General features: G+C 40.1%; 1 protein-coding gene across 2 annotated transcripts in view; it reads right to left on the minus strand.

Moving 5' to 3' along the window:
• Window positions 1–239: 239 nt before the first annotated feature.
• tmem245 (transmembrane protein 245) overlaps window positions 240–16,885 on the minus strand; it is a 35,722-nt gene continuing 19,076 nt past the window's right edge. For both annotated transcript variants that reach the window (XM_088601438.1, XM_088601439.1), the window contains 4 exons: window positions 13,823–13,923; window positions 9,712–9,886; window positions 8,557–8,751; window positions 240–5,232 (listed from right to left, as the gene is read on the minus strand). In XM_088601438.1, coding sequence (XP_088457564.1) covers window positions 5,187–5,232; window positions 8,557–8,751; window positions 9,712–9,886; window positions 13,823–13,923 — 517 coding nt within the window. In that variant the 3' untranslated portion in view covers window positions 240–5,186. The remainder of the gene's footprint in view (window positions 5,233–8,556; window positions 8,752–9,711; window positions 9,887–13,822; window positions 13,924–16,885) is intronic.

A 16,885-nucleotide genomic window follows, 5' to 3' on the forward strand; every position in this document is an offset into this window, starting at 1 on the left:
GTTTAAAATTGCTGTTATCTGCTCTCTTTGCAGTTTGACTGCTTGAGACTGCAAATCGGTTTAGATAAAAGTGTCTGCCAAATGGATAAATGTAAATGGAAGAAATGAACTGGAACTGCAAACTTGCAGCCCCTCCAGGTTTCCAACACCCAGTTTAGATCCTACAGCACATTCCAAAATCCCCAGGAATGCACTTTACACAATTCATGTAAAGGCTGTTATTAAAACAGGAGACCACATTTTAATTGCAAAGTTTTATTTGTTCAGCACGTTGTCAGTAAAAAAGACATAACACTTTTTTGGTGATCACAGCCCCATTCTAATGCTTTACCATTTCAGCATGGATATACCACCATTTCAGCTGGTACCTTTGCACGAAATTAAACAAGACTACCAATGCACCAGAAGTTTGTGTTAATATAGAGTACATAAAACGTAAGCAACAAAAACGATGTATTTTATGGATATAAGTTCTGTCTCACTTTCACATACTTTAACACTTTACATTTTAGAAGGTGGACTTCAAAGCATATATATTTTAACTGGAAAGTATAACGCAGTCACCTTTCAGTTCTTACGTGTAGTAAAACAGCAATAAATACGATACAGAATCACCTGCCTAAATTTACTTTTTAAATTGATGCTACAGCGTAGCCAAACCATTCTCTTGGCAATAAACTGTCTTTCCATTTAATATCTGAGCTTTGCAATGAGTACAGAAAACCAAGGAGGCCAACTGTACCAGAAGCAACAACTCATCTTCACTTCCTTTCTCCAATGGCCTCCTCTGCCACTGACATGCATGTTTCTTTTAAGAATGACTACTGTAAAAAGTGCTGATAGCATGGTTATGCTTGGAGTGCGTTTTCAAAGCCAGAAAGAATAGGAATAGAGGCTTCCAGGTCACCTGTTGAATCTATTTCTGGTTGTGTGTTTGTGTTTGTGCGTTTGCAATGCCTGACACAATTCAGTGTCATCACATTATGCCACTTCAATGATCTAAACTGTGGTATAAATTGTTGCACTTTTAGATTTTCACGAAATTATAGTTTGCAAAACAAAAGCAGCTTTCCTATTTATGCCGCTCAGAAATTCCATATGCTACCCTGGGGCAAAGTTTGCCTGGCTAAGCAGGAGAATGTTATCCTCAAGTACTTCCTTGAACCACTCAATGATATTTTCACTGGACTAATCTACCATACAGGAATTAATAATTCCGTGGAAGCAACCGAGTTCAGATGATCAGAATAGACCCGTTGGTCATTGTGAATTAGTGCAGCAAACACAAGATCCTGATTCCCCAGCTATTCCACAGCCTCAGCCATAAAATGAAATTGTGCAAAATTAGAACTGGAAGAAAACAAATTAAACTAGCTCTTAAAAGACCGTGCAGCATTCTCCAGTTGAATAATGGAACAAATTGAATGATGGAAGTAATCTACCCAACTCTCTCCTACTGTTGCAGATACCCAGAACTCTAACATCTACGCTACAGATATGACACAATGAACATGGCAGGGAACAATGAAATACTTGTATATTCATGTTGTTAGAGGTTGAAGCTGCCCTCAGCCCCTCCAACGAATCTTGCTGCACTCTGGTAACCATTTTGTATGGTATATGGTAACAGTCATCGAGCTCTGCCATCGATGTACTCTTGTTTTTTCACTATCAGGATATTTCCTTCAACCAGGAAACAGAAATTACATATTTAAACATTACAGCGTGGAGTTGAGCCAGAGTGCAGGCTGAAAAAGGAGCAAATAAGAGATTCATTCCTTAATCAAAAAAATGAAATACATCATAAATGACTAATTAATCTCTTTTAACAGAAATCTTTTGATGTACAAACTGCTGCCTTACGTATCTCCCTCATGACTTTGACTCTTCTTCCCCAATTTTCCTCTTTTTACTGCCACTCTTCATGTGTTTTCTCCACCCCGCCTCCATGTCTCATACTTCTCCTCTCTCCTGCACACATGCCCGAAGGAGTCTCGACTTGTTTCCTACAGTATATGCAACATACATACCACATATCAAATAAAGTCATGATATTCATTAGGACTGTCACCAAAAGTGGGCTGTACTTTAGACTTTGCGGTATTTATCTTAGTTGTATTTTCGTGGCAGCTACTCTAGAACAAAGGAAAGGCACAAGTTCCCTCCAGCACAGGGGAATTCTAAAATGTTAATTCTTAAAATGTAAATGCTGTCAGCATACTTCAGCAGTGCCTATCATTATAGGGTACCATAATGGCCACTACTTCCACTCTGGCCACAGAAGACTGCTCAGGAAGTAGATCCATCTGTGTATCTCGCAACATGAAGCAACCCTTAATCTTTGCACAAGCTAGATGAAAACAAAATCTATACATCTTTCTCCACATGACAACAAAACTACAAAATGGCATGCATGAATACCATCATTACACCTTAAGGTGAAATAAGAATTTATGATGCCTGAAGAAAATCATTCATTTACACTAGTGCCTATCTGTACTGCTAGCTTACACCTTAAACGTTCACAGCCAGATGCTGTTGTTAATTTGTGAGCCTCTAGTGATTTATTCCAGGCTGCACACATACACATAACACAGCTCTACAGTGCTGTACTGTGATGCACTGCCGAGGAAGGCTTTGACATTTTCCCTTGACTGAACACAGCTGGTCTTTCTTTTACACAGTATTCAAAGGGGAATCCAATGTCTGCCAATGCAGAATATATTGAGCTAGGGTTTCAGTTTCAAATTACACCATTTTGCCCTTTCTGGCAACTTGGTTGAGTTCAGTCTGCTCACAGTCATGCTGGCAGAAATGCAGCTACATGTCTAACCTGACATGGCTGGGACTGTATGAGAAAACTGAGCAGTGGGAAATCCCCAAAACAATGGTCTTCTCCTGCATTTCAGAGTTTACAATGCAGGTGCTCTATATTGCAAAGTATAGAAGTAAGACAAAAGCTTCTTTTAACACACAAATCAGTACACTGAACTCCAAAGATCATTGTTCATACTGCTATCTGTTAAAGTGAACACAACAGTATGGCTGAACATCAGCTATTACTTATGAGTGCCACAGGTTTCTGTAATTCAGGGGGGGGAAATTATGTGCAATGAAAGGTTTATTGCTTTTGAAGAATTCTTTATTCACGTCCAAAGAATATTTTTCAGGTAATATAACTGATTTTTCAGCATTTGGACATGGGTCCTACCATCAGAGACAGTGATTATCTTTTAAGATCACAAGAAGCAGATGGCTATTATATTGAAAAGGGTCAGCCATAGTGGTTGTCATCACGATATATTTACAGTGGTTCCTCCTATTAATTGTATATATTCTGTGTGAAAATCCTAAAAGCATAACTGGGTTGTATGCTACATAAGAATTCATTGTTATGTTATTGCAATCTCATGGATTTCAGAATGTCTTTTAGAAAGCCTCCTGTGAACATGTCTGTGTCATCTTCAGTGTATGGCAAGTACATTTAGACTTAATACAGAACAGAAGGAAAGGGGTGTTTCACAGAACCCGATTAGCACTAATCTTAGACTACACAATCTTATTTCACATGAACAAGTCTGGGAATACCACTTATCTTAAGTCTGTGAAACATGCAAGGGCTGCAGGGGTTTAGCTAGTAGAATAAACATGTTTTGATCTGAATGCCTCTTAAACGCTCTCTGTTCAAGGCTTTGATACATGCACTTTCAATATGCATCCCAAAATTAACTAGAATTTACAAACAATGGTTAATAATACTGAACAGTGTGCAACATAAATGTGAAAACAAAAGTCTCTCCTATCACAATAATATTCTCTACCAAAGTCACACACCCTTAAGAAAACGTACTATTTCTTACTTCAACAGTGCACATCAGAAACTCTTACCAGTGAATTTGTACTTCTTAAACTGGTGAAAAAATGTGAAATGTCGCGAACATGTGAAACTAAATCCCATAACACAGATCTGTAGTGCCAATAAATACTTTAAAAAGGAAAAATGCCTTTGACAGCACTGCTTATTACAAGGCAAAGTTCTTCCCCATGAACTGGAATTAGAAAAACACAGAACACAATTTTAAGAAAAAGAGAGCTTTCGAGTGTCAAAATAAAGATTTTCAGAATGGAACAGAACCAGACCTGCTAAATGTGTAAAAAAATGAAGATCCTTGGGACAGTACACACTAAGAATTAACTCAAACATTCTTTCAGGGGTACAGTAATGTACAACCCAGGCAGCAATGCACACTTTACACATCCATACAAACCAAAGAGGAACTATTCCCTAAAACCTGAACAGAAGGCACACTAAAAATGACCCCGTCATGACCATTCACCGAGTAGGGAGTAACAGATCATGTCACTTTCCAATCAAATAATTTTAACCATTCAGAAAGAAGAAAAGTAGAGGTTTAAACTTTCAGAATCTGAAGTGCACTCTATATGGAATGTACAGAGAGCACAGACCCGCTATCACACAACACAGCTTCTCTTCACAGGTCTGCTCTTAATTAAGTTATAAAACACAAGCACTGTGTGCTTGAGAGAGAGTGTGTGAGTATTTAACGATGTAGTACCAGGGGATTCTATGGCATTATTCACTCCTCACTCAATCATGACATTGCACACAAGTTTAAAAACAAACTAGGTCTGATGGCAGATGTTTCCAGCCCTGTCTTCTTGAAAGAAGACAGGAATCACAACATTTGCCAGCAGTCACATTCCCAGTCGTGGATGCCAAAAGCACATATTTACATAGTTCCTAAGCTCTGCAAATAATAGATAAAAGGCATTAGAAGGCTAGATTCATTCGGTCTTACAAACCGTCCAACGTATGGCGTTTCATAGCAAAACAAGTACAATACGTTTCTTTTTGAGACCTACTGTACAGTATGACTGCCTGCAGCTGAGATGGCAGTTAAAGTGCTAAAAAACAGCGTGTTCCCCTAGCCCTCACACCCTGGGAGAAGGGACAAGGGTTTTTGTGCAAGGTGGGCAGCAGTCACCCACCCAAGTCACACAGAACACCGGTGAAAGGCCAGCAGCTGTAAGGAAATTAAGAGAACAGTGTTTGGCTGCTAGCCTCCCTTTGGCACGCAGGCCACATGAGGCCTTAGCAGGCAGCTCACGATAACCAGTACATCAGGAGCAGCCATTTCTTGCCCAGTGTCACACCGACTCTGCCCTCACTCTGTCTCCCTCTTCAGCAGGCTGGGACTGTCCATGAAGGATCTGAAACAGGAAGAAAAAGAATTGCAAAAGTGAAAAAGTGTTTTGAGTGTGGCATTAGCCCTTCAGAGGTAGTAGAGTATTCGGTACAATGTAAAAAGTGTAAATGTCACAACATTTACACTGTTGTGAGTCCTACAGTAAGTGTGATAAAAAGCCAGGTCATAGGAGCTCCCTGTATGCACTACTACCGCATGACCTCTCAGCTTAGAGACTCTGGAAATATGTGCATTGGGCAGCGTTTATTAACGGACTTAAGTCATTTTTCACTGATGCTCTGAAATCCAAAACAATAAAAGAGGACTGCACACGAAGCCTTCCAACTGTTTCTAGGCACAATCTCCTCTTCTGCCTTTATCAAGTAATTGTCTGTGGACATCGCATTCTCTTATTCCTGCCTCTTATGTCACTCCTCCAACTGAGAGCCCACCCAAGACAAGTTCGTCACTGCATTCTTATTAATTAATTGTCTCTTCAGTGCACTTCAAAGCAGACTCAGCATTTAACACCTAGAAGGGCTTCTGCATTTGAGTGAGGGTTTAGTTTAAATTGATCTCTCTGGCATATTTGACACAGATTCATAACATTAAACACATTCAACAGTTTCATTAACAAATACATAAACAGAACTCAAATTTTAAAAATACCATATTCAGAGCCACTAATACATGTTGAATAACTTGCTGAAGGTTGTCGAAAATGTTCAAAACATTTTCTATTATTTCCTAGATAAGGAAATTGTTAAATGGTTTCAGGAATTTCAGATAAACTTTTTAAGGTCTCACATAAGATGAAATATATACATATATATATACAATATATATATAGTGCCTACAAAAAGTCTAGACACTCTTTCCAAAGTACACATTTTGTGGTGTAACAGCCTAAAATCAAGACACAATTAATCAGAACTGGTTTTACCTTCATTTGTACACTGTAACACATACTGTAACCTCCAAGTGAGAAACAAATGCTCAAACATTCAAAGGAAATTACAAATGAAAACCTAGAAAAATGGATGAGATATGTGTACACACCCCCTTAAAGGGGCACTGCAGGCCCAATTTCTCAGAACGGTATTCTTACATCTCAGTAACAAAATAAATTAATTGACGTTACTGAAAAAATTAACAAATTTCAAATTAAGCACAAAATCGTGAACTTTGTGAAAGTTCTGTAAGTCGCCATGTTGTCGCAAAAATGCATTCACGTTCCCACGAATTACGGCATGATTCGGCCCTTCCGCCTCACTAGTCTCTATCATGACTAATGTCATGTGATGTATGAGCGAATACAAACAGGTTGTGCAGCAGGCTTTTCACCGCAGAAATGTCCCAATGTGATCTGCATGCAGAGTTAGCAAGTAGTATTCACTGGACGTTTTGTTGCCTCGTTCTGAATTGGAGAACTTGGCACAGCGCATACATGGAAATTTTGTCTACCTTGGTATAAATTGGAGGTTTTACAAGTTACTGTGTACATTTTACTTTTATTGTGGTTTGAAATGCACTCATCAATGCTGGTTCTTTCTGATCCCAAAATATGACAAGAGCATTGGAGTTCCCCTTTAATAACAGCCATTGTAAATTAGCTCTGGATAACCAATTGCCTTCCACATCACACAACAAGCTAATTAGCCTCCTCCTGTGATCAACTGTAGCGATTCTGATCATTTCAGAACAGAGTCACATGTTCCTGGAGGCCTCCACTGCCAGATGCATTTTAAATTAAAGAGTCAACTATGGCAACAAAGAACTATCAAAAGACCTCCAGGATAAAGCTGTGGAAAGGAGATGGTTATAAAATGATTTCCAAGGTTTAATTATCCCTTGGACTCATGTTATATAAGGTTATGTATAATTATAATATCCCTAACACTTGCGCTAGGGCTCCCTTTTCTTAACAACAAAACCATGTCTGCCTTGAAATAAAATTGAAACAGGTGGGGTAAGATGCAGAGTGGGACTTGATGGTGTGTGGTGGTGTTGCAAACAGGAAGCTCATGTTCTCAAAAGAATATAATAATTCACTCAAGTGCCATTTAAAAACCTACATAATACACTGGGTATTGCCCACTCTCTTTAAATTGCCTAAGTAGATTAACCAAATGATTATATCTAGTTGAATGTTTGTCTGGATTTAGGCTACAATTCAGCAAAACCAATTGTTTTTTAGCCTGTCCTCTAAATTCACCAAAGGATTTTAAAAAAACTGAATGGAGAGGCCATTATACGGCTGATTTGCCTTATTTCATCCTGTAAACCCGATCAGGCGGCCAGGAAAAAAAACTGTCAACTGGAAGATAGGCACTGCTCACACCAGCACTGTCCAGTCTGATAAGCACCTCGCCAGTCACAGATAAGGGACCTGCTGTTCAACACAACACAAAATTCTAGCATCCCGTGGACTCCAGCAGTGCTGTCTTCGGACCCCATGCCACAGTCATGGATTTCAAACTGCCAGTCACCAAGATGCAAGGCTACCCTGGAGGCTTTTATCTGACAACCCTGCTCCGGGTGTATTCTTTTATAGCTGATCTTAATTTTCTGTTGTTACACTTGCACAATCTTTCTAAGCTAAATAACTAGCAGCGCAGCAGGAACACATTACAAGAGAATATAAATGTGGTAAATAAGAGAGATCCAGTGTAAAACAAAGCCAGAAGCTAACAACTGGCAGCCCACTGAAGCTCAGCAGGTGTGAGCCTGGTCAGTACCTGGATGGGAGACCTCCTGGGAAAAACTAAGGTTGCTGCTGGAAGAGGTGTTAGTGGGGCCAGCAGGGGGCGCTCACCCCGTGGTCTGCTTGGGTCCTAATGTCACAGGGACACTATACTGTAAACAGGCGCCGTCCTTTGGATGAGATGTAAAATCTAGGTTGTGACTCTCTGTGGTCATTAAAAATCCCAGGGTGTTTCTTGAAGAGTCGAGGTGTTACCTAGTGTACCCTGGCCAAATTTCCAATTTTCTTTACCAATCATGGCCTCCTAATAATCCCCATCTATGAACTGGCTTCATCACTCTGTTCTCCTCCCCACTGATAGCTGATGTGTGGTGAGCGTTCTGGCGCACTATGGCTGCCGTCGCATCATCCAGGTGGGGCTGCACATTGGTGGAAGTGGAGGGGAGTCCCCATTACCTGTAAAGCGCTTTGAGTGGAGTGTCCAGAAAAGCGCTATACAAGTCTAAGGAATTATTATTATTATTATTATTATAATAAACAGGTACATGGCAATTGTTAAACCCTGCAGGTAGGACATTTTTATCTTCATCGTTCACTTGAAAGGACTCTCATGGTTCAGAGTGCTAATTTAAAAGTTTCGCTCACCTGGTCATGTGTGAGGGCCAGTGGGGCTGCAGAGGAGTGGGCTGGGCACTGCTGGGGCTCATTAGCATGGCACTGTAGATGTTAGAGGCCACCACCAGGATGCACAGCAGAATCGGCCCAATGATCGCCCCCTCTAGGCCCAGGTAGTATGCGCCTCCTGCGACTGCCAGGCCTGTCAGGTAGGGGTGTCCACCTCTGTCAGGAAACACACAATCAAACCATCTTCGCAGGCTTCCAAAGCTTATTTAACCGGGGGCTCCTGGTAATGATGCTCACTCCAAGCACAGTGCAGGGTTTGATCTGCATGTGTGAAAGGATCCATCTGATGTTTGGTTATGTTATATGCATGCTTAACAAGAGAGGCCAACACCTGTTATGTGGAATGTGTCAAAAATACTCATTTATTATGTACCATTGATGGTAATCATTAGGGTGAGCCTAAGGATGCTCTGACTTCTGAGGAATAAAAACTGCTTGGAAATGCTCGTGTTCAGAGCTCAGCAGTAAGACATTTTTTGCATTGCTGATTTTTTGCTCTCTGAAAAGGACCCTTCCTAATTCAATTCATTTCAGATCTTCACTGAGCTACACTGTGACTTCCTGCATGCCTACAACAGGTTGAGCTCTAGGGTGCAGAGATCCTGAATTCAAGCCTGAGTGATGTCACTAGCGGACTATGACACGGATTCCCCAAGTACAGCTTTGATTTTAAGAGACCTAAGAGGTGCATAATGCAGGAAAGCGACTTTGCATTAGAAGGATCTTTATAGACGATATTTAATTTATAATATCCTTTGGCTATTTACCTTAGTGCACTTAATAAGAATTCATGTGTGTCTTTCCATTCCCTTCTTTCACGTCTTTTAATGTGCATTAGGTCTATTAACAAAATGTATTTAAATAGACAGGCAGAACATCCTTCTTCTTCACATACACCTCCAAAACACACAGCTAATCCCTAAACCCAGTTGTAACTTTGGTAGAGAACAGGGACTCACCCGTGCTCAGACATGCCCTCCAAAAAAGCCCTACACACTCTCAGATAGCCTCATATACTGTATATACAGTAGACAGCAGCACACAAGGACACACAGAGATGCACACAGTAAGATAAGAGTGGCCAGTGTCAGCCTATCGCCAGTCTGAGCCTCTTACCCAGAGATGTCAGAGTAGATGGCCGTGTCCACAAAGTAGGTTGGCAGGAGGTGGCAGATGAGCAGCAGCAGAGCTTTGACACTCTCACCCTGTGCCAGCCACAGGTCCAGGACTGCAGGCAGAGCCGCCCAGTACGTGCCCAGGAAGGGAACAGCCCCCAGGATGGCAGCAAGAGCTGCAGGACACACACCACAGGGAGCGGGCATCAGTATATCCTGCTAGGACTAGACACCCCTTGCTAAGGCTTGGTAAATAATATTCATCAGTGTTCACAGAGGACACAGGCCAGTTGGCTGCCTATTTAGCTACTGTTAATTCCATACATATAAAAAAAAGTGTATTTACATCAAATGAATACTTTCCATGAGGAAAAAGACTGTCGGTCCTCTAGTGAAAATGGAAAAAAATTCACTAAACAATTTTCTCGAACTCAAGGACTTTTAAGCTTCCATTACATCAAAGTGTCAGCCTCCTGAAGACCATGAACACATGTCAAGACACACGATGGGAGGCAGTCAGGGCACACAGAATGCAAGCTGTCATTACTGGGCCTTTCACTTACAGAGGCTTTTCCCTGTGACCTGCGGACAGGATACCTAGTATCCAGCAGAGACTGGCACTTCGGTCTGGACATCGTCTCTTCTTCTGCAGCCCCTATGGGTATACACAGTCCCCGGAGCAGCTGGCACCTCATGGCCACAGGCCTAACCAAAAAGACTGTTACTCTGCAGCACAACTCCTCCTGGGGATGCCAGATGGTTGTATCTTCAGCAGGACAAAGTGTAAAGATCCAGATTTCCCCAATCCAAAGCACAGACTGTGGATTTGAGGATACATCTGAAGACTACCATATTTTGAACGAAAATCTGCCCTATTAAGCCTCAAACCACTCTCTGTGCTTTAAAGTAGAAGAAATATATTGGAGGAAATAATGGCCAACAGAGGGAGATGCCCCAGGAAAGCCCTCAAACATACAAAGCTGATGTCCTTGCAGCTTAAAGATTCATATGCCACCTAATGCGCCACCATCTGAGCATAAATGTCTCTGCCAAGAGGGCTACAATACAAATCACACACTTCCAAGGCCAGGGGCAGGACAGCACTGAAATCCAGAAAACTCAGGTAAAGCCCTTGCACATCCATCTGTGTCACCGATATCTAAATCAGAATATCACTGAAAATCAAAGCGGGGTCTTTCAGACCTTACATGTCCTTCACTATACTCATCATGGAAATGTTTCCAAATTGAGTATAAGCCAAGATACAGAATGTGCATTTTGGAAACCACCTGAAAAAAGAATTGGCACAGAAAAAAGCCAGCTGTGGTAAAGAAGGCATTGCGAGGTCATCCTGTAGCTGCAAGGTAATTGATTTTTGCTAAATTTGAACATTTGATTTTCTGTTATCAGGAATAAGATGGCAATGGTTATGCTGAATCTTCTCTTCTGATTGATATTTTTTGTTTTATTCCTTAGTTTTGGTCAAGCAGAAATTTGCACTATAAATCAAAGTTTATGCAAGGAAAATGCTCTGAAAAAGACTATGCCTAATTACAAGTGAGCACAGAGGGGCATTAATAAGTGTTATATTTTTCTTTCATTTCATGGGTTGCTTTATTTCAAAGGAATGTTGAAATATGTTTCACCATAAAATAAGTTTCTATTTGTTTCATGCTCATAAGTCTATAATGGGATTGTAGTCAAAATCAGATTGACTCAGGTGTTAGCAGGCTTCCAAAATCCCCTGCAGGAATGTGAAATTAATTTGTAGCTCCAGGCAAGTGCAAACTGCTCAATAGAGCTTTAAACCTCAGGAATACGGAGTTATTCAGTTACATTAAAAGTCTATGCTTCTACATTGCAGGGATATAAAGTGCAAGTTGTATAACTAGTTAATTTACTGGATTAATGTTATTACCAGATTTTGTACCTTGGAAATCTTTTATTTTTCTATCTTACATGAGTAAAACTCTACTATAGCCTGAGAGGCATACATAGGAGTACTTAAAATATATCCTGAGACATGAAAACAGGACATTTCTCTTATGAGAAAGAAAGGCCACATAATTTGTATGATAAAGATCTTTCTTCTTGCACTTGTACTCAGAATTTCTGAAAGAAAGCGATCATGATAGAATGGTGTAGCCACTGTATTTTAAATATTTAGACCAGGTTGATAGATGTGGAAAAATTTTAACACCCTTCCTAATACATGTCTTTTCAATCCCAGAGGAGGAACTATTAACCATTGTATATATTTCCTCAGAACTGGGGAGTTTAAAGTCAATCCCCAAGAACCCCCAGAAAACCTGTAACCAGCCTGGAATCACTTACTTTTATCCAGTTGAAATTCCAATCATTTCAGTTTAAATCCCTATAATTCATCACATTGCCAATCTTGTCTTCTTTAAAAAAACTAGAGATTTTATCTTGCTAGAGTTCTTCTTTCTGCAGTTCTACTCAACAAAAAATATTTTATATACCACCTTTTCTTGTTTGTAATGAAATGGCTCTACAGAACATTTACTATCCTTCTCTTCTGGTTTGAATATGATGTATTCTGTACTGTAGAGGGTCACACGAATAAGCACAGACATTTTTCACAAACTGAGAGAGCTGGCTGAATAATTCACACACTCCTCATCAGATAACCTTCCTTTCAGTTCTCTTTCTCATCCCACTGGTGCTCAGTAGCACTCATCCTGTCCTGTGCTTTATAAGTGTTTATCTCCCCCGTTATCTGTCACTGCCTCTGTCGGCAAAAAAATGTCTCATTAGCAGAATATAGCTTCTGAGAAAGAACATGTTGCAACTGAATAAACAGCTCTGAGCAGAAACTGGAAGAGAAAATCTAGTACAGAAACAATGTAACAGGAGGTAAGGTAGTATAAAACACCAGACAGAATCAGAAAGGAAAAGAGAATAAATCAACACAAAACCCCATCAGCATATGCAGTCTTCAGCAAATATACAGAAGAAAATAAAAAAACAACAACTCAGGGCAAAAAAAAAACACCTTAAATCAGTCAATGTTTTCCTTAATAATTTGAAGGGGAAACTAGACTGCATCCTCTGTTGCTAAAATAAATGTCTCAAACTTCTTTCAATAATTCATTTTGTTTATAGAGCACTCTTCATAATGCAATAGGAACAAAGATAAAATTAATGTGAACAAACATAAAAATGCCAAGATCAAAAAGAATTTTTTTCAACAAGACTAAAAACTCATATATTGTATCAGTCTTTGACTATGGAGACATGATGCCAGAGGCCCGATTACCCACTGATTTCAATTTAATCCTTGGAGAGCAAGACAAATGAGAATCTGTGTGAACCTCAAGTTGACTGGAGAAATGTAGAAGATCAGAAATTCTCTCAAATAATTAGGAACTAAAGCATTCAGCACCTTTTACGTCAGCAGTAGAGCCCTGTCATAAATTCTGTGTTTGATTGGCAGCCAATGCAAAGATGCCAAGACAGGTGTTACATGCTTGCCAGAGGCAGATATAATAATACCCTGGGATCAAAGTTTTGCGGTCAAAGGCATTAGCTGATGCACCAGCAAGTATAGAATAACAGTAATCAATTCTTGATAAAATACAAGCTTGAACAAGCTTCCCAAGTTTCTTTTTAGTCCATTATGTAATGAGTTTAAAAAATGTATACTGTATTTCTTATGATTGGGCACTTTTAAGGGTGGCAGGCAGTGATTAGAATTGCTGCCTCACAGCGCTGAGTCGCTTGGTTCAGTTCAGGAGCTGGGGTGTTATCTGTGTGGCGTTTGTACGTCCTCTCCATGTTCCAATAGATGCTGTGGTTTCCTCCCACTGTCCAAAGACATAGTGGAAGTTGACTGGATTCTGAGAAAACTGGCCCTGAATGTGTGCCTGTCTCTGTCTGTATTCGGCCTTTCGCTCATTGCTCTCCAGGATAGGCTCCAGGTCTACCATGACAGAATGTAGCTTCTGCCTGAAGTTCAAAGAGTGGAAGGAAAAGGCGTGACTCTAGACAAGGACCATGCCCTGCAAACTGACACCTGAGCTGTGATCAAGAAAGATGGCCGAACTTGAAATGTACATTAAGTCGCTAACCTTGGGTTGATAGTTGCTCACCTGCGGGAATGAAGACTATGTTGATTCCAAAGATGGTGTGTGTGAGCCACGTGTAGAGTCCATAGAATCCTGCCATCTTCAGGGAAGCATCAAACACACCTCTGAGTGGAGAAAAACACAGAGGCAGTGAGCAACGACATCATCAGTGTTTCCTGTATTTCCAGTACATTGGTCGAGGGTGTGAAGAGACTGGGCAACTATCTTCTCAGGGATGGCGAGTCATTTTAGAATCACACAAAACTGGATAATGCAAACTAGCTGAAGAAGAAGTTTGAGAGAAGTCCTAGGTGCAATGAAAAAAAGGAGCTGATAATAGAAATGTTGAGCACTTCTAAATTGGCTTATTTAAGGCTATCCTTGTTTCTTGTTATATCTGCGATTATGCAGGGGTTGATTAAAAAACAAGCAAAGAGACGAGGAGTTTAAGGTTGCTGCTTTAATTTTTTAAATGTGTGTCATTAACTTTGACTTTTCAATTGCAAATGACTTGTACCTCACAATCACCCAATTTTCTTTGAAACAAATAGCTGACTTGATTTGGCCTGAGCATGACTGATGCCAGCTCCCACTGGGACCATCTCATTAACAAGATGCTGCAAATCAAAACTGCTTAATTACACTCCTGTCTGTTAACCCACTGGCCCCTGTCTTCTTCGCCATTTTTATTACACAGTCCGCTACCAAGGGACCCTGCCTGAAGTGCACACATAATGTGATCACTGCGCAAAACTGGCTGTCAACCTAAACAAGACTCCATCTGGAGCAATGCGTGAACTGTATTTTATTATTTTTGCTTCAGAGCATGTTTGTGTTCCTAATTTAAACAACTAGAACAGACTGACTCTTTATACTCTTTATCCAGTGTATATTGTGTGGCACATTTTCTGCGAGTCCCAATTTATCAAAATGAATTTTCCGAAAAATAAGCTGTCAGCACAGACTCCTATTGTTATCTACTGTTTCCCATTCCACATTCCTGGCACTTGGGAATGTCACACACAGTTGTTTCTCATTTCTTTGGTCACTTATCATGCCACAAGGCAAATCCCTTCTGATAGCACAGGTCATTCCACGCAGCTCACAAAGAGTTTATTTTAATGTCACAGGGAACATGGCATCACATCAGACTACAGTATAATTCTTGATTCAGAAGGATAAAGGATGCCTAGTGTACATTTACAGAGGGTGGACAAAATAATGGAAAAACCTAACAAAAAAGGCTTCAGAAGTTACTAAATCACAATGAAAAAAGGAAAAATACATGTATTTCACATTCATTTCAATACTAATTACCAATATGTTTCTGTTACAAAAAGACAAATTAAAATCAACACATTGATATAGGAGTTTCTAAAGCAAGACAAGATTGCAAGATTTTAAAAAAGGTCATATGGGTGGTGCCCGAATGGCAGGTGAGTCAGTCACAGAAACAGCAAAATTATTTAATGTCAAGGAGAACAGTGTCAAAAATAATGAAGAAATAAGGCAAACAAGGCAAACAAGGGAAAAGAGCGTCAGGAAAGAGGAGCTGTGATCACATGTTGAAGTTCATTTACAGGGATAGATGAACATTTAATAAGTAAGTTGCCATTACCCACAAAACAAAGGCCTCAGAAATGACCAGACAACTCACATAGTCACAACTATAACTACATCGTGAGCTTCACAAAGCTGTTATTTAAGGTGGGGCAGCCATTCTGAAACCACCTGTAACTAAGGTCAATGCCCAGGAATGCATAACCTGGTGTAATGTGAAAGAAAGTAATAACGCCTGATGAGTCATCTTTCACTCTTTTTCCTAAACATCTGGACAGGTTAATGGCTGGAGAAAGCCAAATGAAGCCCTCAACCCACAATGTTTTCTGTGACTTAATGGGAAATATTGGAACACAGAGTACAGAGATTTCCACCTCCTTTATCACTCAAAGACGAATGGTCTAATATCCCACTAGAAACAGTTCAGAATTTGAACAACAGTACTCCAAGAAGGAATGAAGCAGTTCTGAAGGCAAAGGGTGGCCCAACTCCTTATTAATGAATATTCTTATATTGCTTGGTGTTTGTATTACTTTGTCCACCCCCTGTATGTTCCTGCGAATCAGAATTCGAAATTGGTGAATTCATTTCTCACATTTTATTTTATTTACAAGTTCGTGATTGTTATCACTCGCCTCTTAAGCCCTATAGTCCATATTAATTAATTTATTTGGCTGATAAATTCTTACATTTGCACCCATTTATACAGCCGCATATTTTACTGGACCAATCCAGGTGAACACCCTGAACCTTGTCAAGACAACCACAGCTAGGATTTGGAACGAGTCCAGAACTGTATCCACTGCTCCACACTGTGCCGACAGAAAGTGAAATTGACCTCTGCTCTACACTGCTGTAAAAAGCAATTAATAATTGCATAATTGTACCTATTTCTACTAAAAAAACATGTGAAATGTTCATTTGAGAGCAATTCAAAGACAATGAAAACTGCTCAAGCATGTTTATTCTCATTATTAATGGTTGTAAGAGGTCCTTCTCTTCTTTCACTGCAGTGCATAACTGTGGAATGTCAATCACAAGTCAGAACAAATTGCCATTTGTGTTTCTGCAAAAGATCTGCATGCTTTAAGAGCAGTCTGTTTCTTAGCTGCTCATCCTAATCTGCTTAGACTTTATCGCTGCCTCACAGCTCTTCTGTGGTTCTCATATCCAGCATGAAATGTGGATCCCAGCTGAATTCGTTATACATTAAACATGTTTCTCTGAACAACAATTAGATTGAGCTTGGCCAAGACGAACAGCAGGGTAATGGAAACGGCACTGCAACGCCCTGGGAATAATTCTTCTGAAGAAGTCTCGAGCTCTCCCTCTTCGTACACTCAGTAATAATAAGTCAATTTGCATTTCAAGTAAGGAGTGGACTAAAGCCTCAGTATATGAACTAGAATCAACGTGATCTCTCCATTGTTGATATCCTCAGAAGACATATAAAACTGTTTTCCTCACAAAAACACCTCAAAAACAGCCAGATCTGTGAGAAGTCAGATCTACTGTGCACTTCCACAA

The sequence above is a fragment of the Lepisosteus platostomus genome, chromosome 12 (assembly GCF_059453375.1).
Source record: "Lepisosteus platostomus isolate fLepPlt1 chromosome 12, fLepPlt1.hap1, whole genome shotgun sequence".
Taxonomy (NCBI): Eukaryota; Metazoa; Chordata; class Actinopteri; order Semionotiformes; family Lepisosteidae; genus Lepisosteus; species Lepisosteus platostomus.